We start from the raw sequence: 24,279 nt of genomic DNA on the forward strand, positions 1-24,279 counted from the left end.
GTTAGGAAAGTACTATATTTGACCCTTAAATCATATTTATTGACTTACTGAAATTACTGAAATACTAAGAATATTTATTGTGAAGATCCCCTTGCTTTTATTTTCACAAAGAAGCTGCTCTTTGTGTATTTTAAGCTACACAGCTGAGCATCCCAATTTACTTGAACACTACCACACACAGATTCATGGATTTAAAACACCACATGATTTCAAGAAATTTTGGAAATGAAGGGAAACTTCATTATCAATAAGAAACAACTCTCTCAAGCAATCTCCATGAGAAGGGTGGTGATCTGACAGGGCAGCCAGTGCAGGAATCAGTCCCTCAGAGGGTTTCTTGCTGTGTGTGCAGCCTGAGGGGCTGCAGCGGGCGGCCCTGGTTCGTGCGCTCGCTCTGCGCGGTGTAGACGTTGTGCTGCGCGATGTAGGCAATGACAGAGTCTGGGATCAGGTACTTCACACTCAGCCCCCTGCGCAGGGCAGAGCGGATCTGCGTCGCACTGACCTCATTCTGGATCCACTCTCTCACCAGAAAAATGTTGTGCTGGAATTTAGATAAAAGGTCTGATTCCTGGATGAGCTGTGATGGATCAGAGCCAGCCCGGCTGATGCAGACCAATCCAAACTTTCCCACTATTTCTTTGATGTCTTCTTCCTTCCAGAGATTGGGTGTCTTAAATGTCTGTAGAAAATCAGCCCCACAGAGCAGCTTCAATTCTGGTAGAACTGAAAAGACAAAAGGAAATAACAGATGTTATTCTTTCTCAGTCTTCTAGGAAGTTTATACTTAAAATCAGTTTTAACTCATCACTTTAGATTTTTTTTTTTTTAATCTTTTTTAAATAATTTACCTTTACTCCAGGCTTTTTTTCAGAAAGTTGCAAGAAAAATTCAGTTTAGGTTTTTATGTGTCTGGTCACAACTACTTTATCACCTGCTTCATCATCATTCAAAGCATATTGAATATTATCTGTACACAGTTAAAGGAGAATTTTTACTCCACTCAAGCAATCCAAAAAGGGGAAGAAGGAAATAAAGATAAATAATTTAGCACAAAGATTAGACTTGGTTGAACCTGGCTACTCCACACCATCCTGCCCTGCTGTTCCTTATTGTCTCTATTTCTTATTTGCTGTTCACTGCCTAGGCCCCAGCACAGAACTCTTTCCTCAAACTTCTTCCACAGCACTCATCATTATTCCACCTGAGCATTGTACAAACATTGACCAGGTACTTTCACAGCCTTGTATCCATGTGAAATGAAGAGGAAAGGAGGTTTGCTCTCACTTTACACTAGTTTGATGGTTAGCACATCTGTAAGTCTTCTACAAACACCTTAAAGGAGAGATTCAGAATGTAAGAAGCATTCCAGTGATGATGTGTCAAAAGTGTGACTTCTTTCCTCCACCAACTGTAAAGATACAACTCCTTAACAACCAGGAACAACTGAAATGTATTATTATGTCCAAGAGATGCTACAAGACTGGAGGAAAAAGGCAATGTCTCAGAAATCCAGCAGCATCCTGGCAAGCCCTAGGGCTAGGGAAGATGATTAGATAGGGAACTGAAAACTGACATTGTTTCCAGAGCCTGCTGTGCCTCTAGTGCCAACAGGAGCTTTTGTGGCCAGCAAACAGCCACATGGCAGCATCACTGCTGTGCTATCCACACACTTTGTCCATTGTCTAACACCAAAAGTAGAATTCTAAGCAATCCCTGTATTTTTCATTAATGTATTCCATGCTTTGCAAAACAAGCAGGGCCACAATGTACATCTCTGACAGAGCTAAAGATTTGCTAATAAAATCAAGAATTAATACAACTCCAGGGTCTCTTCTCTGTGTGGGAGCTATTACAGAACAACTGCCCCAGCAGTTATGTTGGCATTTGGCATGGCTTGGTTTTGGCACGCAGCTCCAACCCTCAAAACTCACCAGCTACTACGTTCAATTTTCTCACTGCTAATCTGGTAAAGCTGTAGAGTTTTTCATGATAAACACAGCATCATGTTTACAGTCATGAACCAACCTGGTTGCTGGCAAGAAAGGGAGTCCCCTGTAGAAGTTTCCATGGGATGTTTGTTTCTTGTGAGCTCCTTGGACTGGAACGTCCTGAGTGCTTCATTATAATGGTGCCTGCATTTAAAAGAAAGGCTCCTGGGTGAGGTAATTCTCAGACATGCAACAAAGTGATTACCTGGCACTTTCCCCTTCCAGAACAGGGTCTACTTTTCTGCCCTTTGAATTGGAATGTAACTTTTTTGGAATTTGGAACATTTGTGCTGCCATGAGATTAGTATCAATGTAGTTACACTTTGTGAATTCACATGTGATCTCCTTAATGGCATCCTGGTTTGTAAATTCTTTCTGAAATTCTACTGTTATGGCAATTTTGGTAGTTACTACATTTAAAACATAGAGGAGGTTTTTTTGCCTGAAACAAGACTAAATCTCACTTCAATCACTAGCTGAAATTTCTTGACTACATACAACCCCTCATTATAGTGTTTTTGTATCATGTGCTCTGTTTTGAGGAGGAGACATTCTTGTTCTCTCTCCTCCTCTTCTCCATAAAAATATGTTCCCTGAGTTTTCACCTTGCTGTTTTCCTGTTTATTTTAATTAGAAGAATCACAATTCCAAGAAACTAAAAATTCTCATAAAATTTTTGACATCTGCTGTGCTTCTAATTTTACTGAGTCCAGATCCAGGAAGGCAGGCAAGGATCTCTTTGCATGTTTTTCCAGGTTTCTGCTACTTTATTCTTTATCACTCCTCATCCCTGGGCCCCCCTGCAATAATGGTATTGCTGCCTCACGGCATTGGCCTTTTCCTTCCCAATCAGCACCACCTTGCTTGTTTAGAACAGTCCCTGCCTTGCACCATCCTGAGCCAGGCCTAAGCATTGCTAACATTTGCACAAGCCAACATTGTTTGAAGGATACAAGCTCCTGGTCAGGCAGGACAAGCAGACACAGAATCAAGGCTGTGCCCAATTTCATTGCAGCATGTGTAAAGCCACAGTGACCATCAGCTCTTATCCAACTGCAGCAACACAAAGGTTCTGAGTTTCAAGGAACAGTCTGAATTCCAGTGCATGTACAAAGCCCCAGCTGACCCTCAGAATGTCTGCTGTAAGGAAGGAATCACAGGTTAGTGATTTAAAAGTACACTCTTCTAATAGTGCAAATACTTTAGCCATACAAATAAGCTGCATATGTGTCAAGAACCTACACCCAGGCAGGCTACAAAGCAGCCTGCAGTGATTTCTGGTGCTCAGCCACTGGCCAGGAAAACTGCACAGCCAAAAGGTGAGGCACATATGGCAGCAGAGAGTGGGTACCAGGAGCTGGGTGTGTGCCTTCCCACACACCTAATTTTAACCCTGCCTTGCTGTAAACAGGCTGCTGCTATGTATAGCCGAGCACACCGACTGCGTGTCGTGCTCTGACATTCTTGGGCCAGGATTCAAAAACAAGAACGTTTGGCAAAGAGCTCCCTGCAGCACCAACGTTACAAACACTGCAAAATCTGAGCTGCCCTGGGTCTGCTCAGCAGCTCAAGGGCTGCAGCAAGTAGGGCTGTATTACTTTAGACACAGCAAAAAGGACAAACCCATCTGCCAGCTTCTCAAGTGTTTTCTGAACTGTGTATGAAGCTTTGAGTAACTATAGAGCTAGATCACAAGCACAACTCAACAGAAGTTGGGTAATGCAGATCTTTGCCAATTTTTAATTACTGTGTGGTATAGCTGCATGCCAATCAAATCCACAGGAGCAATGAATGCAGTCCTTTGCCCACTGACAATACTTCTTCCTTGTCTAGGAATACTCATCAACCAGCAGCTAAGTGGAAAACAGCTCTATTATGTTCCCTCCTCCTCTCTAAGAAAAGCCTTGGGAGAGTCTCCAAGATTTCCATACTCATTTAATAGCACTGCCATAAGTGGGATTTGAGCTTTGCTGCTTTAAATTCTTTTGTGTCACAACTATTTGGGATCCTCTGCAAAATCCCCAGGTTTTGATGAAATGTGACATTTTTATCGCACTCAGTTAAACCAAGTACTGTAGGAAAAGGCCATTCATGTGCTTCAGGACTAAATGTTCTACTGCAGGTAAGTGTACAACTCAAACTACTGATAAGAAGAGACACTTAGGTACAATAATGATTTCCTCTGCCTTGCAATGGGAGAATCTCTTTCTATTGGTAGTGAAGTTTCCTACCTGAGGGAGCTTATTGTGAAGGCAGCAGTTAGTCCTTGGTTTTTTGAGGAGTGAAGAACCTACAGATTAACTCTGAAGCAATGTGAAGAACAACAACTCTACAACAAACCATTGCCTTAGTTTGTACTTAGTAAGGATCTGCTCTTTTTTAATCTTTTTTTCACCTGTGACACTTAAAATACAATGTAAGGCACAAACACCTGCATTTCATCAAAATGCTGCTTCCCCATTCAAGGGACAAGGTTCAGCACTGGATTATGGTACTGGTTCAGCTCATTAATACACATCAACATTTGTGGACAAAACAAGATTTAAGCTCGTTTCTCTCCTTAACAAGCATCCATTTTAATGTTTTTGGATTTCCTAATATAACTAGAGGTTCAGATGGGAAGTTTGGCTGTTCATACCACATTGCCTGAGCAGAAAATTATTCATATAGGTTTTACATACTGGATTTCTTATCCTGAAGAACTCTGAAGTGGATTTATAATTTATGAACCGTGTCTTGCAAGCAGTACTCACTTCAGCTGGAGCTGTGCAAGACCAAAGTAGGATCATCTGATCTGTAAGATCTGAGACTGCTTCTCTGGAGGAAAATGGTTTGACTGAACTGAAGTTTAGAGTTTAGGACAAAAGCCCCATAACCAGGCCATACTGTAGGACAGCATTTGGTGACTTCTCAAACTGGGACATACAGTTATGATTAGAGAAAGAATAGAGTTTTCTGCAAAGATAGAAAACCTCCCACCCTGTTCCTGCTCTGCTGCCTGGAGGGAAGGGGCAAAAGGAGCAACTGGATGTCTGTGTTCCTTCAAGGAAGCAAATAAAAGCAGATCTAAAAGGCTCTACTTTGTCTTTTAAGTTTCCAATGAATTCTTATGGATGCTTTTGTAAAGTAACAGGTCTGGATTTTAACTGCTTTCACAAAGAGCTACAAGAGCTTTTGGGGCAGCTGTTGGAGAGCCCAATTTAGAGCCTTGAACACCTGTTTCCACTTAGAAAGTCCCCTAGAAAATGGGGATAAAATTAAGAATCAATGATAGCTCTTTCAGCACATTTGCTGTAGACCTCCATGAAGGCTTCCAGTTTAATGGCATCTGTTACCTTCTGTAGCACCTTTTCCAGAGAGCAGTTAGCACAAGAAGTTTGTGTTTTCATTCCCTGCCCCATATGCATTTATTACCATATGGAAAGGACATGTTTCGAGGTCCTTGCATCAAGTTTTGGACAACTTGTTTAATTTTTCCTCCCAGCACAAAACCAAAGCAAACTCTGAGATTTTGAAGAAAACATCAGCAGTTATGGGCTTGGGCTTAATTTACCATTAGCATTAATAAGAAAACTTTACAAGGATGTGTGAACAGATAAACCTGGAGGCATAATACTGCTACCATAGCTAACCTGGAACAGAGATGCTCCTGAAGAGCAGCATCATTTGTGAACTCTCTTACTTTCTGATCACAAGCTCTCTATCACTTGCTTAGAGACTTACACTTAAGAAAGGTAACATGAGAGGCAGGAACTTTTCCTGCAGAACCCAGCAGTGGCCATCATTTTGCAGAGGCTTTCCACATGCATCCAACTACCTGAAGGACATGAGGGCAGGACCATGGTTATTGCACAGGTGTGGGGGAAGCAAATGGAAGATTCCTGGTGGGGAGTCCTGACTTGCCTGAGTGTCTTAGCAAGTTCTGTGCGTTGACAGGGCAGATTTTTGGCAGTCAGTAATTTCATAAAGACAGGAAGAAGATCATGTAATCACCTTAATACTTTCACTGTCTCTGTCCACGTGTCCTGCTGGCTCTCCCAGGGATCCACCCGGATCCAGTCAGACGTCTCCAGGGCCAGGCTGGCCATCGCCACGCGGTGCCTTGCTGACACCAAGCCTTGCTTCCCATAGCTGTCACTGACAGGAGACATTATGCCTTCAATCACCTGATATCTTCCTTTGGGAAAAAAAGAAAAGAAAACCATGAAAATTAAATCCTCTTCACAGAATCTTGAAAATTTAGGGTGGATAGGGCCTTGGGAGTTCACCTAGTCCAACCTCTTCAAAGGGTAACATCATGGTTAAGGGCAAAGGTTTGAGATGCTATGGACAACTTGATTTGGGTTTTGTTATTAATCCATTCCCAGCAATTAAAAAATTAAAATGCAAATGTTTTGTTCCTCTGTGAACTGCTCACAATTACTATCATGTTTATCCTAATAAATGACCCAAAAAGGAAAGCTGAGTAAACAGACAATTTTAAACCACGTAGACAGAGTAATAATTGATGTTGCACACTATCAAAATTGTTAGATGGAATTAATTTTCATCATCCAGTTAGTACAGTTGGTATAGCCAGAGCAAAGAATGACTTAACTGACCACTTCTTTGTTCTTAGATATCTGATCATTGTTATTTATCAGAATCATTGGGCCTTCCTTTGTGTTAAAGCAAGAATTGCAGCATATTACTGCAGCTGTGATAGATGTGCTTCAGAAAAATCAGAAGATTGAAGCACAAAGATGGGGCTAATGGAGTCTAAAACAAGACTTGGAGCAATGTGCTCCACACATCAGCTCAGCAGCCACTGCCTGCCTTTCTATCTGGCTGACATGTTAAGTACATTTGACAACAAGCCCCTGGTTTCCTACCCCTGTAACACAACATACCACAACAGACTGGTTAGATTTTGCAGTTCTGGCCCCAAACCAGGAAACAAAAATAAAGCACCACCACAAGCTGCAAGCCTTGAGAAATTGAGAGCAGAGGAAGAGTGTTTCAGCTGAACAGAAATGAACAAAATTATTTCTTATGTAGCACATGCATTTTAAATAACTATGATAAATATGCCACTGAGGAGGGAAAGAAATCCTTGTCCTTTTTTCTAATTCAATTATTTTAACAGAGAAACTTCAATGCAGCATGCTACCTTTATTGCTTTGTAAGGAAAACAGCACCCCTGACATTTCTGATACTGGTACATGACAATTTAATATTCCAACACGAAAATGTCACTCTAGCAATGTCACATTTATTTTGATGTAATAAAATTTTCAAAAGAACTTCATTGAATCGGACTTAAAAAACCAGCAGTAAGATTCAATGAGATTTACATCCTCTTAAGATGTCAGTTCAAACCATCCTCTGTTTTAAAATATTCTCATTACAGGCAAAATGAGGAAGATAAAATTTTCCAGCATCATGCAAAGATGTGTATATAATTAAGTCCATCTCTTGATTTGAAATTGGAAATAATTCCACTTGATTTATGAACAACAATTATTCTCTCGTACTATGGTATTATACAGTGCTATAAAAAGTTGTCATTTAAAGGGAAAGAAATTACAGTTTAAATTCATTTCTCATTTAAAGGGAAGGAAACTTTATTTCAAACTGCAGTTTGAATTCACTACTACATTAACCTTATTAAAAGGTTTTTCCTACATGATGATTTTATTTGCCATCTTTCACTTTCTTTACATTTCTACGGATATAAGTTCTTCCCTTATAACTTAAATGCATATATTAAATGAAAGAATCATATTTCTGTGAGCTCATGCTACCCAAGCATATGGGTCTGCCACATCCTTGTGAGATGGAAAGATTTCAGTCTCTAATCTGCCCTTGAGCTGCATAAATGAGATGAGGTAAGAGCTTCTGGTGCCATATCAGCTTGTTCCCAAGCAGAAATGAAACCAACTGGGAGAGAAAAAGCAAGGCTGGTAACACTTCAGAGAGTCAAACACAGGAATGGCTTGAGAAGATTCACAGTGGAGCAACCAGCACTGTGCAAACAGGATGCACGAGAGCCTTCCAAACAGAAACACAAGCTTTAGCTGTCAAAATATAGGAAATAATTTTATTACTGACTCTAAATAACTTCTTTCCAATTCAGTTATTTAGAAGTTCACTTGTTCAAATATGCCCCTCAGTTTTGGCAGGTGTGTGAAGATGAAATAATTAAATTCTGTCATCTCGGGCTTTTATTAATGTCCATTGCAATTCTCTTCTCTCTCCCATAAATTATTATGGTTGTTTCATACCTTCCTTGGTCCAAAATTATCTTCAAATTCTATGTCCCTGGAATTCTATTTGTTTTCATCATATAGTTTGTTATTATTACTTGTCCTAAATATGTTTAAAAGTCCTCCAGGCCCTCAAGTGGCTTTGTTTTTCAAAATATACCTACCAAAAGCAGCAAAAAAGTTCCTCTTGCTATGAACTGACATTTTCTAAGAACTGTTTAGGAGAACTGGCTGGTGCTCAGAAAACTAAATATAACAAAAGGAATGAAACAAAGATTGGCCCTCAAACATGTTAAAGGAGATTATTAAGGAAAATAGGTATTTAGTTTTCTGTTATCAAAGTGTCACTGTAAATTGTCACAAACACTAGCATAGATTGTAATGCTTAATTAGCTTATTATTAGCAAATTTATCAAATGCCAATTCATACAAAATTGTTTGTGTATTTTGGTGGGGCTTCTCAAGATTAATTTCTTCTGGCAGTAAATCTGTAATTCACTGGGAGAAATTATGCCAGAAGTCAATAACAAAAGTAAATAACCACTACAGAAAAGCAAATAAATGAAACACTTCCATGCATTTAACTCCTGCTCACTACTCATTTTCCTCTCAGTGTCAAGGGAAAATCCCCCAAGAGAAGCTCTGCAGCTCCCTGGTGTTACCCTAGCCAGTGAACAGGGATGCATTTGACATGCATCATGCAAAGATGTGTATATAATGAAGTCCATCTCTTGATTTGAAATTGGAAATAATTCCACTTGATTTGTGAACAACAATTATTCTCTCATACTATGGTATTATACAGTGCTATAACAAGTTGTCATTTAAAGGGAAAGAAATCACAATTTAAATTCATTTCTCATTTGACAGGAGCTGGAGGAATGCAGGCAGCTGAGATGAGCAGTGGTTTAGCCTCAGTGGCACATACAGGAGGCACCAACCTGAGACCATGGCAAGTGGGACACTGAAAGGGCTTTTCTTGGTCAGGTCATGGTGAGAAGAGTGTGCTCATGGGAGTCAGTATGCTAATGGCATGCTAATGGGATGCTAATGAAACTGTTCTAGATTAGGTCATGTTTCTGGCTCTTGTTCTCAGTTAGTTTGGATCCTGTCACGTTCAAGGTCATGTTCTGAGCTCATGTTGGTGACTGGACCCTCACCCTCAGAATACCCCTGCATCTTGTTATGCTCCCCACACCCCCCTGGCTTTGGATCTTGCCCCTCAGATGATGAGGTTTCTGCCTTTGTTATTTTGCTATTAAAGTTCTTTATGTCTGGGCAGGTCCATTGTTCCTGTCTGTTTGTTTTTGCCACATTCCCCCTGGCTGGACCAGACTTGGGGTTGCAGAGAGCCAGACTCTGATAGCAACCCAGTAATGGTGTCCCATTTTCCCCAGTTTTCATAAGATAATAACCCATTATCCTTCACTTTCCCCTGGAATTTGTCTTGCCACAGATAAAACATCTTGTCTTTCACACCCTCCTCCTTCGACCTGCATGGCTTTTAGTCTCACCTGGAAACTTGGAGATGTAAGTATCCTGCACTGTCAACAGTTGGGAAACAAGATTAAAAATATCTCAGATAGATTGATTCTAGTTCTGTGTCTTTGGTCTTTATGGTCAAATGAGGAATAAAGTCACAGAGAAGTAAAAGTATTTGATATTAGGTATTCATACTCTAAAGGCATCTGCCACAGTCACTGCAAGTTTCAAAACACAATTTTAAAACAAGGGACTGAATATTGGAAAATTTTAGCTTCGTCTGAGGATGTGTAAAGTGCCAGATTCAAAAGAGTAGACAGAAAATCCAGGTAAAGAGAATGATTTGAGTCATTCAGGCACACACAGCTATGTGTGTTGTATTTAAAAGGCAGCATGACAAGATTTATTAGCTGATATTAACAGAAAAAGGATGAATTACTTGACATGTGGCAATGAAACTGCACTTAAAGAAACCCAATAAAATGTCTTACTTAAAATAGGGATGTGTGAAAAATAAGATTAGGCAGCATTAGAAACTGATGTGATGTTCAAAAAGCTGGCAGACAGAATTACTGGAGATGTCAGTCAGGATGCACATCAGGGACAGTCACATCATTCAAGGCACTGAAACCTGCCTCTGAAGTCACAGAATCCTGCAAGTGTTGAGGTTGGAAAAGCCCTCTAAGATAACTGAGTCCAACCAGTAACTCAGCACTAGAACGTGTCCCCAAGTGCCACATCCACACGTCCTTGGAACACTTCCAGGGCTGGTGCTGAACTCCAGCCAAGCCATGGCCCAACTCATCCTTTCAGCCTGGTTTGTGATGGAGCAGCAGGAGGATGAAGCCATTCCCAAGCCTAGGAAACACGTCCCTCACACTAATCAATTAATTAATTCCTCACTCATTTCAGGCATCCAGTGTGGATGGCAGCTCCAAAGTGCACTGTTCCCACTGAAAGGGAATCACTGCTGCCTCAAGTCAGACAACTCCTGTTCTCCAGCCCCTCCATCAGCTCCCAGGCTGCAGCTGCTGCTTCTTCTCAGCAAATAAGCTCCAATTTCTCCTCTTCTTCCCTGCTAACCCCAAAAGAGGCTGAAACCATGAGAGAATGACCAATAAATTTGCTGGGTAGGAATGGTTCTGGCTATAAAAGAGGCATCCAGAATCAGTCATTTTTATAGCATGCTGCCAACCCCTTCTGCTTGAGAAAGTGCATTCCCTGTCGAGGAGGGGCCACAGGTGGGGTTTGAGTAGCCACACATCCAACCCATACACACAGCACAAACTCATCCAGCTGCTCCTGGAGCTCCTGCAGGGCAACCACCTCTGCTCGGGGTGGGGAAAGCTGCTGCAGGCAAACTGAGGGCTCTGACTTGGCTGTCATGCTGGGTGAAGCTTTCAGAGAGGGCAAAGACTGTAAGCAAGCCAGACCCAAAGGATTATCCAATGCAGAAAGTCCTTGCACTTGTAAGGCTTCACAAATTAAAATAAGAAGCCAAAAGGCAAGTCCGACCCAGAACTAGGCATTGACATCAGGTATAATATAATGCACAATTTCCATTTCAACCTTTCAAAATTTCATTTTTAATATGATTGTTAATGGATTTTAAGCAAACTATCCTGAGTAAGGGGTGGAGTCTTTCTAAACTGACCCCTGGGGCAGACCAGACATTAAATTGATTGGGACAGAATAATAATTAATTTCCCAGTTCAGTCCTTCTTTAAAGGCAAAGAGAAATGTTACTGCACTACAATTTATGACTTAAACAGAATTACCAGTTAGTCTCATATTACCTTTCTACTCTTTGCATAGCTGGGCAGCAGAATCAGTTATAAAACTACAGTGAAAAAAGTAAATTAAAATCTCTTTTTAACCCTTTATTTCCAGTCCTGCAGGAGCAACAAAATAATGTTAGTTCAAGGAAAACTGACTTGTAGAGGCTGCTCTCAGAGCCAGCTCTGTAATTCCTCCTCATGACAGTCCAAGTTTCCTCACAGGATATTCTGAGTATGCAACTGCTGCTTTTACTGCACACTGGTATCAGTGGGTTCCCAGGTTCTCTCCCCCCTGCTCAATTTGACAGCCAAATTCCTTTTACTATTATTTGCAGTTTAGGTTCCTACTGAACCACCTCCCTAGGATCTTCTCTGTCAGATTCCAATAAATAATGATTCCCTCCCACCCATTTCCAAAAACATAACTGCATATATTAGTTGCAGATGGAAAAAAAAATAAATCCTTGAGCAACTAAGGAGCTGCTCAAGCTTAGAGTTCAAGGCTTTCCAGTGGCATTTCTGATTCTTTCTTAAATTCCTGATGTTACCACCTTACTCTTTTGTTGCCAAAACATTCTAGCCTGTGGCATCTTGCTTTTCTGATCTTTTTTTAGGATAGATGAAGTGCCTCTTAGTGAAGACAGATAATGAATAATTAACATTTCATCTTTTCTCCAATTTCCCCCCGCTGTCAAAACTGAACCCTTCTTCATATTGAAACACATTGTATCAGAAAAGCACAGAATTAGGACACAAAAGATCTTCCTAAGTTTCAAAATTATTAACCATATTATTTCACAAGGTTCAGCCAGTGCCATGAGCAGGATCCTCAAACTGCTGATAAAACTTTTACTCTCTTTGCAGGAGAGTAAAAAACTCATTATACCTGCTTATACACTGAGGTAATGCCAGACTTTCTATATTGAATATCCCATGAAAGCTTTACATTAATACCAGTAAAGAATATGAAAATGAAGCCAGCTGTAAAGTAAGAGCTGATCTAAGTGAGCATTAAAACTCCTTCTTGCTTTTCCCAGGCCTCACTGACCTGTCTGGTGCAGGTGGTCTCTGGCCAGCTCAAACAAACGCATGTGCATGTTGGTGGTGGGGTTAAAGGAGCCACAGGCCAGCAGGATGACAGGGATCCTGCTCCTCATCCTCACAGCAAGACATTACAGCTCCTTCCTGAAGAAAAAAAATTAAAAGAAAACTTGAGAAAGAGGAGTGTGCCCTTGGTTCCTGAACTAAAAGGAGCTTTTCCAGGACTGGGTGTTCCTGGAGCACCAGTGCAGTGTCCAGAGATCAGCCCTGTCCCAGCATTCAGCACCTGCTCAGGAACACAGCTGTTCCTGGATATTAATCAGGAAAACACCACCACATTCTGCTTCCACACACACAGACATGGCTACAACTTCTAGACATTTACATTCCTGTTACTAAATCCTGACCATTTTTTTTTTACTTCCTTTTAATTTTTAACTTGCTTTTATTAGAGAGAAAGGTCTTGTTCTGTCTTTGTGGCAGTGTCCAGAGATCAGCCCTGTCCCAGCATTCAGCACCTGCTCAGGAACACGGCTGCTCCTGGATATTAATTAGGAAAACACCACCACATTCTGCTTCCACACACACAGACATGGCTACAACACACTTCTAGAAATTTACATTCCTGTTACTAAATCCTGACCATTTTTTTTACTTCCTTTTAATTTTTAACTTGCTTTTATTAGAGAGAAAGGTCTTGTTCTGCCTTTGTGGCAGAGATCAGCCCTGTCCCAGCGTTCAGCACCTACTCAGGAGCACGGCTGCTCCTGGATATTAATTAGGAAAACACCACCACATTCTGCTTCCACACACACAGACATGGCTACAACGTACTTCTAGAAATTTACATTCCTGTTACTAAATCCTGACCATTTTTTTTCTTTACTTCCTTTTAATTTTTAACTTGCTTTTATTCGAGAGAAAGGTCTTGTTCTGTCTTTGTGGCAGAGATCAGCCCTGTCCCAGCATTCAGCACCTGCTCAGGAACACGGCTGCTCCTGGATATTAATTAGGAAAGCACCACCACATTCTGCTTCCACACACACAGACATGGCTACAACGTACTTCTAGAAATTTACATTCCTGTTACTAAATCCTGACCATTTTTTTTTTTTACTTCCTTTTAATTTTTAACTTGCTTTTATTCGAGAGAAAGGTCTTGTTCTGTCTTTGTGGCCATTGCTAACGTTGGAACCTGCAGGCTTTCTACAAAAGCAAATTATTCTTTTTTTGAAGTAACTGTTTTCAATGAACCTTTGCAAGGTGTGACACAACCTCAGGTGCAACACCCAATCCTACAGTGGGACTTCCTGGGAGCTGGGCAGGCAGCCCTGGGGCTCAGGCAGCTGGCAAACACTCCCTGCCACATGATCAGCACTGGCATGTGTGGCTCCTCTGCTGGACTGCAGAGCAATGGGCAGTGCAGCTGCAGAGGGAGCAGCAGGGAACAGCAAGCACAGCTGTGTCAGGCAATCTGCAGGGCATTAAAAAGCTGGGAGGAACCTTGCAGGGGTGTTTACAAAAAACCCTGTCATAATTTGGTTAAACTGCCAGTTATCTACTAAAAATGTAGCAAAAATCAGTTTAAATCCGCTGTGCTTGGAGCTATTTACTTGCATAATTCCTTTTAAAACTAATCCAGAATACAACTGGCATGATAAAAACAATTGTGTCCCACATCCATGTGTGCAAATCCAAAGTCTTTTCCCAGAATTTGAAATCTCTACATTGCTCACACATGTGCATCATACAAACACCACTCTCCTCCCTTCCCTGGCCTCCAGGCCCCCCATCAAACAGAACAGGCTTCCTGCAATCCCAAACTTCAGATCCCAGTCCTGGGATAACAGACCAAACCCAGCACAGATTGTGTGTTCTGATCAGCCAAATCTCATTCTCCTTCTGCACTGTAGCTGTAGCTCAGACCCACTTCTTGTAGTTACCAGTTCTTACAGTCCCTTTTTCCCTCTCCCCTTTCTCTGACTTAGAAAAATTGACTAATAATGGTTAAATCCATGTCAAGTCCATGTTTTATAGCTGCCAACCCGATCAGTTCATTTATGGAGGATTTACAACCTGAAGACTGGGACTGTACCATGGAACAGCACCAAGTAACAAGTGTTAATATTGTCATTTGTGACTTCTTGTACCTTTGACATTTGAACCTTTTTACTGAGAAAATCCTTTGAAGCATTAAGTGCTATGTGTACCTCCAGCATTTAGTACCGAATACAATTGTTTTATAATGTTTTTATTCTACTTCCCTCATTTCTCATCACACTGGGGGAGACATACTGGGGAGAAAATACTTGCTGGCTGTAGAGCCACTGAAAGACAGCAACAGTTTTATGGTCTGTGATGGGAGCAGCTGGAGGAAACTCCTTTCACTGCACCCTGCTCTCTCCTCTGCTTTACTGTCCTGTGCTGACACAAAAACTCACACATGAAAACTGTATGCAAAATCTATAACTTCTTTATTCAGAAAAAACCAAAACTGTTCTTTTGTTCAGTATCAGCAATTCTCTAAATGCATCTCCATTGGATGGGGGAAGGTGTTTCTGCCCTGAAACTGAGCACAGCATCAGCCTCTGGATGGAGCTCTCATTGCTGGCTCACAGCCCCCGTGCTCCCTCCTGTTCTGATCAAGTGCAGTTTATATTTCCATAGCTGCTCCTTTATTTGCCATCTCAATTGAATGACTGCTTCTGCTTTGCTTTTAATTCTACAGACTACTTCTCACCTGAAACAAAGGTGTTGGACAGTTTTGTTGCAGCTCTTACTCATTTATACCTTGGAAACTCCAGGGAAAAGACTTCAACCTGTTACTTTTAGTGATAACTTGACATACTGACAATGGAAATTCAAAAATCAAACCACCACCACTACCAAAAAAACAAACAAAACAAAACCAAAAGAGAAAACAGAAAAAAAAAACCAAAACAACAAACCAAGATTGTACTTATAGAAAATAAACACGTAATGAAAAAGCATCTCACAAGGTATTATACATCTATAAACTCACAAACATCCCATATATATATTATATATTTTTTTTTTTTTCAATTAGTGTTTTTATTTTTACTATCCCCAAATATGGCACACCCTACACCTGTTTAACAGGTCCAGGACAACTTTTAGTATTTGAAACAAAACTTTCTGATTTAGTTGCTATCTCAGCTGGTATTAATTACCTGGGGGGCTTCAAATCATTAGAACACCTTACTCAAAGGAACAGAAAAAAAAGAGAGTAAACTGATTTTTCTGCTAAGCTCCCTTGAGAAATCAAACACTGGGGGAAGTTTAAACACAGAGTCTGTGCTCTGGGCCTGTGCATTCCCAGATATCCCAGTCTGCAGCTTGGGAAGCTTCCATCAACAGGGACATGGTGTGGCAATGCAGAAAAGGGCAGTCACCTCCAGATGGGGAGGCCACACTCAAGCTGTATAAAAAAGGTTTCATGATGGACAAAGCATCATGGTTTTCATTAGATAGCTCCTGCAAGTTCTTTCCCTGGTGCCTGGATTCCTGGATTCTGTCAATAACAGATGACGTTACAGATGACCATGCTTAAGTTCTGCTGCAAGTCAGTAATTAGAGCCAATCTCCATATCTGATTAATTATCAGCAGCAGAATGGAGTGCTGAGCAGCACAGTCTGATTCAGGAGCTGTTAAATTAGTAAACTGGGGAACAAGACACTGATACGTGCACTCTATGAGTCACTCACCCTTGAGGGAAACATTTCTGCAAAAAGCAGAAATAAACCAAACCCTAGCACAGGATTAAAGCATTATCTCCTCCTGTGAGGGGGAATCTAGATTAATTTCGATGAAATTTAGATTTGAACAAGTTCAAAGCTGCCTGATTCCATTCTTTTACTGGGCCACATCATCACTTCATAGAAATTCATGCAGATGCAATGGGACCAGCTGAATTACACCAAGTGACACTAAAAGTATTAGAGTTGTGAGACAGATTTTGAAAATCAGGAAATAAAACTACATTAGTAGCTGACCCAAATCATAGCAAACCACAGTACAAAAATATCCCTAAAAATATGACTGGATATGAGCGTTTCCCATGCTGTTAATACTAATAATACTAATACTAATACTACTAATACTACCAATAATAATAATAATTCTCTGCTGCCATAGAGAAGTTACTCCAGTCAGGAAGTTCCCAGCATTTGCTGTCACCAAAAGCAATCCTCCACAACAGTGACAAATATTTACTTGTACATCCCCACCTTCCCTTTAATAATGAACAGATGTACCTGGGTGAGGAAAAATGGAAATTGTATAATCTGGGGTAAATTAAATGAGTATTTAATTTACTCATCAAGAAGTTACTCACTCCAGCCACAAAGGATTTTACAAGGAGGACATATATATTACACACAGCCCAATATGATGCTGTAACCCTCCAAAACAGCTTTTTCAGGGCCACATGGTGATCATATTATTATTATTAAATTCCAGTGATTCAGGTGGAGCCCATTTGTTTGACTTTCACTGAAAGCCATGACAGGATACATCATTTCCTATCAAATTCCCTGTATCAGAACCATGAAGCTGCTCCTTCCAATCCCCACAGCAGAGTTTCAGTCAGAGAACACAAGTCCCACTGGAGCTTCAGAGAAATCCCAAGATCTGCTCCCCTCCTCAGTGCAGTATTCACCAGAGCAGCAACTCATCCAAGCCTATAAAAATCACCTGGCTTTTTCAAATCTAACACAGAAAATGGCTCAAACCACAGCAAATGCTGCCTTTGACCATGCACAGGGGCGTTTGCCTGAGACAGACCTGCTCACTTTGGGGAGCAAATTTTCCCAGCAAAAGAAAAAGTTCTCTGTGAACAAGTCACCTCAGAGAAAACTGCCCAAATTCCAAGTGCCCTGGTGGCAACCAGAGAAAGCAGCCTCAGCTGAAGTGTCTCCTCCTCTCCTGAGATTGTAATTCTTCAAATCACAGCACACTTCACTCTTGCCATTCCTTTATTTCAGGCTGTGTTCCCTTCCACAGGAGAACCAACAAAACCCCTTCATCAGTTACATCTCTAAAACCTAAACATAACTTATGGCTCCATTTACTTGGAATGAGTTTTTTCTTCTGAATGAAACTACTTTGTTTTCAGTTTCCAATCCCAACTCTTTCTGCTCCACTGCTACAGAGAATGAGCGGTCTAAAGGAGAAAATTCACCACAAAAAGCACACACTGACAAAGCACAAGAAATATAAACAATAAATTGAGCACAGGACTCATGCAGTCTGAAATACATGCAAATATTGAACCTCCAGTTAATAATGAACACAGCATTGCCTTTAACCAGTTTTGTACTCTGAAAAATTAGAGCAGAATTATTGCTTAGCACAAGGTTACAAAGATTATATTCTCAACACACCCAAAACAGAGCCTGTGAATTCAAGTGAACAACACATTTTTTTAGCCTGTGAGTTGCTGCAAGTTTGTAACTAGAATTCCACAGTGGGGCACAAGAGTGTCTGGTCCCAGAGTCCAGCCCTAAATTATCCACAGAGATACTCCCATGATAATATCCTATATGTTTTTCTGAGTATTCTTAAGAATATTATATGTTATTAACATTCTTAATCAATGTGCAAAATCATGCTTACAGGCTGCCCATTGCCTGAACAGCAACAAGGAATACAACAACTCAGCAACATGGAATTCTGAAACCACTATTCCTGCACACCAACAGTAAACTACCATATTTTTAACATCCCTATTCGTGCATTTACTAAATATTCTGAGGTTATTTCAGATTTCAATAACATCCTTAATGTTATTTTTCTGTATCAGGGAAAATAATGAAATAATCCAATTTTGTACAAAAGGCATTGATTATATTCTAACTGCTCATAAAACACTTGACCATACTTAGACATAGAGCTCTGCAGCAGTTTCATCTGGTGATAAGGCCAGTGATACTCCACTAACCCAGAACCATGTAGAAAATAAGTAAAGAAGGACCAGAGTGGCCAACACCTCGTAGCCAGTGTTTGCTGGGTAGTTTGCAGGATCTCACTGGCCTCACACAACACCACTCCCTGCACAGTTTTGCAGCATTTCCACAACTCAAGAGAATATGATCACCTCCTGTATCTTGTATTTCCTGCAGCGTGATCTTTATAATTACTGCTCCAATAATCCTAGTGATCACTCAACATCTGACACTCCCTTCCTATTCTTTGTGCCCATATCACACTAATAAATAAGCTTTTTCTTCTTCTACAGAAGAATTGTCTAAACTATTCCAAGTCCTCCTTCTGTCTGCATGTACAAGTCAGTCATCCCCAATGCACAATATATTGATTTACAGAGAGAGAGGATTCACACAGAACTGCAGCTCTGGGAGCCTATTTTTAAGCAAACAAACTGCTGATTTAGTGAAAGCACCAACTTATCTGTCAAAACAAACTCTTGCTAAAACTTCAAGAGTTCCTGTTGAGAAGCCATTCAGAATGATTTTTTTGTCTATCAACACTTCTGTAATTTTCTTTCAGCTAGTAAAACACACTTAGCATATCCTAAGGCAAATTTCAGAAACTGAGCTCACACACAAATGGAAGATAAATTTAAGTAGTAAAGAAAACATCTTCAATCACGAAAATCACCTCTTATAAAGCTGGTTTTACAAGGCAGCAAGCTGATGAAACCCCTAGCAGTGCTACTGCAGAACACTCAAGTGCAAAATAATTATATATAGCACCCACAGCATGAGGCAGGATTTCCAGAACACAGAGCAAGACCTGCCTGTGCCAGATCACTGGGCTGCATGGCATTTCTTATGTTTTTGAAGCTCCCCATTATAGTTTGTCACCCTGCATGGCAAATTTCTTCATTTCTGCTAATTATTGTTCAGAAAAACGCACAGTGCTTGGTGAGAGGGTGACATCCACACCAGCATTTGAGTGGTAATTGCACACCCTGTTATAAATCAGAAGCTTGACTAGGCCAATATTCAAGCAGCAATCAATTCATTAATTAATATGGTAAAGTATGAGCAATACAGCGCTGGGTACAGTGGGGGAAGTTTTCCCTCCAACTGCACACCCATAGATGAGGCTTACAGGTATTTATAGGGGTACTCATCAGCTTTCTCAGCAGTTTCTATTTCTAATTTTTGCATCACAATTCTATACACTATTGTGATTTAGTTTTTCTCAGGATGTATCCCAAAAGGAGCATCCCCAGATGGTGGGGGTCTGGTTTCTGAAAGAAGAAAGATGAATCCCATCTGGTCAACTCCAGCTCCCCAGATGTGTGTCCACCTTTTAATTACAAGGACTGTAAATCTCATAACAGTGATGTCCAGATTCCCTTGGTCAAAACTACCTTGAATTGATGTTCATCTTCCTTTCTCAAGCTGTCTTTCTCTGCTTTATTAAGGCATGAGATAAACATATTTCCTTTACATATATTCCAAAGCTATAGTTTCAAGGATACAAGCAATATTCTAAAATTATACTGCAAAAGGTTATTATTGCAGAACTCTTTAAGGCTTGGCTACAAGCAAAAAGCCACATCCTTAATGCTTTAATTCCAATGCTTCTAAATCAACTAAGGTTAATTGCAAACAAAAGATAGGTTCAAAGGCCTTCTTCCATGCTTTACTTTCCTCAGTTATTATTAGAATTTGCAACTGTCCCATTGTCAGTCTCCACACATATCCCAGTCACAAATACACACATTGCCTGACAGAAAACACAGCTTTGTATTTCAGCAGTATGGTGGGGAAGGCACAGTCAGGCTGGGACACAGGTAGGGCTCCAGTGGCACCTGCTGGGCCAGGGCAGGCACCTGGGCCTTGGCAGCTCCACCTGTGACTGAAACACTGCAGCAATTAAATCCGCAGAAATCATCCCTGCTATGAAATCCAGTTTGACTCATTAAATTATTCTAAAAGGCACAAGCTCAAATTCCCCTCTGACAGGACTGTCACCTGTTGTGTCCTTTGTGCTCCCCACACTCAGTTCTGCACTTCTCAAAGGTCTTTGAGATATCTCGATGCTAATTAGGTTGTCACAGCATAAATTCTGAAATTCGCATTTCTGAAGTTAGAGGCACAAACACAGTTTACTGGTACACACAGTGGAACCAGACTTGAGTAGCAAATCAAACCTGGGAAATGAGCTCACATGGACTGTATTGCTACAAAGCTTAAAGACAACAAACACCGTGCATTGTTAATAAAATCAAACAGCAGCTGCTGCACCCTCTTAAAGCCGGGGAAAAAGACGAGTAAGTTACGCGGCGAAAGTCAGATGGATTGAAATAAACAAAAAGTAACCATATCTGCTGTTGTCCTCTTTAACCCTCACTGCACTTGGCTAGGTGTTGGAGGAGGGAGGGGGGAGAAGGGGAAAAAAGCATTCTGTTTAAAACACAGGCACACAAACACACACACACATATATGTAATATATATGTCTATATGGTGGTGGATAAGCGTTCATCGGGGGCGTGGCGTGGCCAGCCCCGCAGCCGCGGCCGGGGCTTTGCGGCCTACCCGCAGTGCCCGCAGTGCCCGCAGTGCCCGCAATGCCCTCAGCGCCCGCTCCGCGCCGCGCCCCCGCCCGAGCCCGCAGCCGCTCCCGACTCCCGCCGCGGACCGGCCGCCTCCTCCCCTCCTCCTGTCTGTCCGTCCGTCCGTCCGTCCTTCCGTGCTTACCGCAGGACAAGCGGGGCCCGCGCGGTTGGCAGCGCTGCCCCCGGCTCCCGGGGCACGCTCGGGGCAGGCTCGGGGCCGGCCCCGCGCGGCCGGGCCTCCCCCAGCGCCGCTGCCCAGCGGCAGCCTTGCCTCCTTCCACAGCACCGAGTGTGTTTTTATTGTCACCTGAGGGTGACCTGCAGAGCGGCAGCATTGCCTCCTTGCACAGCACCGAGTGTGTTTTTATTGTCACCTGAGGGTGACCTCCAGAGTGGCAGCCCTGCCTCCTTGCACAGCACCGAGTGTGTTTCTGTTGTCACCTGAGGGTGACCTCCACAGCGCAGCCTTGCCTCCTTGCACAGCACCGAGTGTGTTTTTATTGTCACCTGAGGGTGACCTCCACAGCGGCAGCCTTGCCTCCTTGCACAGCACCGAGTGTGTTTCTATTGTCACCTGAGGGTGACCTCCAGAGTGGCAGCCTTGCCTCCTTGCACAGCACCGAGTGTGTTTTTATTGTCACCTGAGGGTGACCTGCAGAGCGGCAGCCTTGTCTCCTTGCACAGCACCGAGTGTGTTTTTATTGTCACCCGAGGGTGACCTCCGCAGCGCAGCCTTGCCTCCTTGCACAGCAGTGTGAAATACAAAGTTGTGTTTAATGTCAGGTACACACAGGCAACGTGTGTATTTGTGATTGTAATATGTGTGGAAACCGACCATGGGACAGTTATTAAGACGAATTCTAATAATAACTGAGTAAAATAAAGCATGGAAGAAGGCCTTTGAACCTATCCTTTGTTTGCAATTAACCTTTATAAGTCTTAGGTTGATTTAGGAGCATTTGAATCAAAACTTCAGGGATGTTGCTTTTTGACAGGAACTTTCTGCTTGTAAGCCTTAAAGAGTTTTGCAATAATAACCTTTTGAAGTATCATTTTATAATATTGCTTGTAGTAAGGATCTTTTGAAACTATAGCTTTAGAATATATAAAAAGGAAACATGCAGCTTGAGAAAGGAAGATGGACATCAACTCAAGGACTAATAGGTTCGATCAAGGGAAGCTGGACATCACTGTTATGAGATTTATAGTCCTTGCAATCAGAAGGTAGACCCACATCTGGAAACTGAACTTCACCAGATGAAATACTCCTTCCTTCTTTCCAAAACTGGACCCCCACCACCTGGGATACTCCTTTTGGGATGTACATCCTGAGAAAAACTAAATCACGATAGTGTATAGAATTGTGACGTAAAAATTGGGAATAGAAACTGCTGAGAAAGCTGATGAGTACCCCTATAAATACCTGTAAGCCTCATCTATGGGTGTGCAGTTGGAGGGAAAACTTCCCCCACTGTACCCAGTGCTGTATTGCTCATACTTTACCATATTAATTAATGAATTGATTGCTGCTTGAATATTGGCCTAGTCAAGCTTCTTATTCATAACAGCAGTGAGTGTGTCTTTATTGTCACCTGAGGGTGACCTCCACAGAGGCAGCCTTGCCTCCTTCCACAGCAGTGAGTGTGTCTTTATTGTCACCTGAGGGTCACCTCCCAAACTTTCAGTGTCCCGCTGTTACTGAGGGTGGGCTCTGTGTCGGCTTGTGGGGCACAGAGTAATGAACCTGTGGCAAAATTCACTGGAGGTTTGTGTCCGAAAAGGAGACAGAGGAGTCCTGTAACTTCGTTGAAATAAAGGGAGAGGCCCATGGGGCATTTCCCATGGGATTTTTCACATGGCTGGGGGACACAGCCCCATTTTTGCCCTAATTTCCCGTCCTCATCACCCTCTTGCTCTCCCCATCAGCCAGGGTTCTCACAAGGCACTTCCTGCATCCCCTACTCCATGTCTCTCTCTACTATGTACCCCCCTTTCTTTTGTTCTCTTATGTAACAAAACACTGTTCATAACTCTGTTAAGACTTTGTTCTTTCTCTTTAGGTTCAGGAATTTACCAGGGCCTTGGCTGAGCAGCAGTCTGTGCCAACGAGTACCATTTTCTAGAGCTGATAGTCTCTTCCATCACCTCCCCGTGTGTGAGTCCCTGGCCCTGTCTACAAGGAGCTTCACATGGTGTGTTTGCAAATACACAGTCACCTTTCCCTTCATGAAGCTCAGCTTTCTCCAATGGCCTCACAAAGTCATCTCATTCTCCATCAGCTATGGAACATTTTGCAAAATACGCCAATGTAATGAAAAGTGTGTTAAATACATTTTGCAAAAAGTGAAGTCCAGAGAGTTCTAAATAATTTGCTTCTTTAATTTTTAGTCATATAAAATCCAGTTTCTTGAGACATCAAAATGTCAGCAGTTAGGTTTAGAGTCCACCACAAACAACCTGGTTTTTGTACTGATGAAAGGAAATACAAATTTTCCTCTGGTCTGACATAATGGTAAATAATAAATAGGATTGTGGGATGCATTTTTAAGCTCTACTGTGTGAAATACACATGCAAATGATGAAGCTTCACTCCTACACAGAGGCCATGAGATGTACTTCAGATCTTTTGTTGCCCTTGCTGAAAGCTGACCAAGAGATGGTTTTGGCAGTGGGGTTTTGGTTTCAGACTGGGAGCAGAGTTTGCACTTTTGAGGTTTAACTTCAGGGGGGTAAAGTGGCAGTGTGGGAAATGCTGACATTGAACTGAAATTGTGTGTGGCTGTGTATTTCTCCATGACATTTCCATGCTTGTCATTGGTCCTGCTCTGTTCACATCAAGTTTCATTCTTCAACAACTTGCAGTTTGAGATATTAGGGAACTATTATTGTTAGTGACTTTTGTCATTTTTTTAAAACAGGGAGAGTGTTGGACAAAGTGTACTCAAGCAATTTCTTATACCATAAGGAGTCCAGACCATAGGTGCTTAACTTTTAAAAACTGTAGGATTATATAATGATGAAAAATCAGATTAGCAGTTTTGAAATGAACTAATGTGTGTATAAATAATCTTTCTTACAAAAGGATCTAGAACTTAGTAGAAAAAGCAATTCCCCAACTCCCTCTGACAGACAAAAGTCCATTTTAAAAAACTTTATGACACTGTCATCCTGTGCATAATGCACCACTTATTT

General features: G+C 41.6%; 1 protein-coding gene across 2 annotated transcripts; it reads right to left on the bottom strand.

Moving 5' to 3' along the window:
* Positions 1 to 17: 17 nt before the first annotated feature.
* On the bottom strand, positions 18 to 21,437 carry NMNAT3 (nicotinamide nucleotide adenylyltransferase 3). Of its 2 annotated transcripts, XM_077183651.1 has the most exons (5): positions 21,230 to 21,365; positions 12,545 to 12,681; positions 5,985 to 6,168; positions 2,029 to 2,135; positions 18 to 726 (listed from the first exon to the last, which is right to left on the bottom strand). In XM_077183651.1, the coding sequence occupies exons 2-5, from the start codon at positions 12,651 to 12,653 to the stop codon at positions 326 to 328; spliced, it is 801 nt and encodes a 266-aa protein (XP_077039766.1). In that variant the 5' UTR covers positions 12,654 to 12,681; positions 21,230 to 21,365; the 3' UTR covers positions 18 to 325. The 2 variants fall into 2 exon arrangements, with proteins under 2 accessions (XP_077039766.1, XP_077039765.1); XM_077183650.1 differs by lacking the exon at positions 12,545 to 12,681 and having other exon boundaries at positions 21,230 to 21,437.
* Between the last annotated feature and the right edge of the window lie 2,842 nt (positions 21,438 to 24,279).

The sequence above is a fragment of the Agelaius phoeniceus genome, chromosome 10 (assembly GCF_051311805.1).
Source record: "Agelaius phoeniceus isolate bAgePho1 chromosome 10, bAgePho1.hap1, whole genome shotgun sequence".
In the NCBI taxonomy this organism is placed as follows: Eukaryota; Metazoa; Chordata; class Aves; order Passeriformes; family Icteridae; genus Agelaius; species Agelaius phoeniceus.

Coding starts and splice junctions, on each gene's coding strand:
- NMNAT3 (XM_077183650.1), bottom strand. CDS start 21,422: ATGCTGCCGCTCTGCAGGTCACCCTCAGGTGACAATAAAAACACACTC. Junction 2,136..5,984: donor GAGACAGTGAAAGTATTAAG/GTGATTACATGA, acceptor TTTTAAATGCAG/GCACCATTATAATGAAGCAC. Junction 727..2,028: donor CCTTTCTTGCCAGCAACCAG/GTTGGTTCATGA, acceptor TTGTCTTTTCAG/TTCTACCAGAATTGAAGCTG.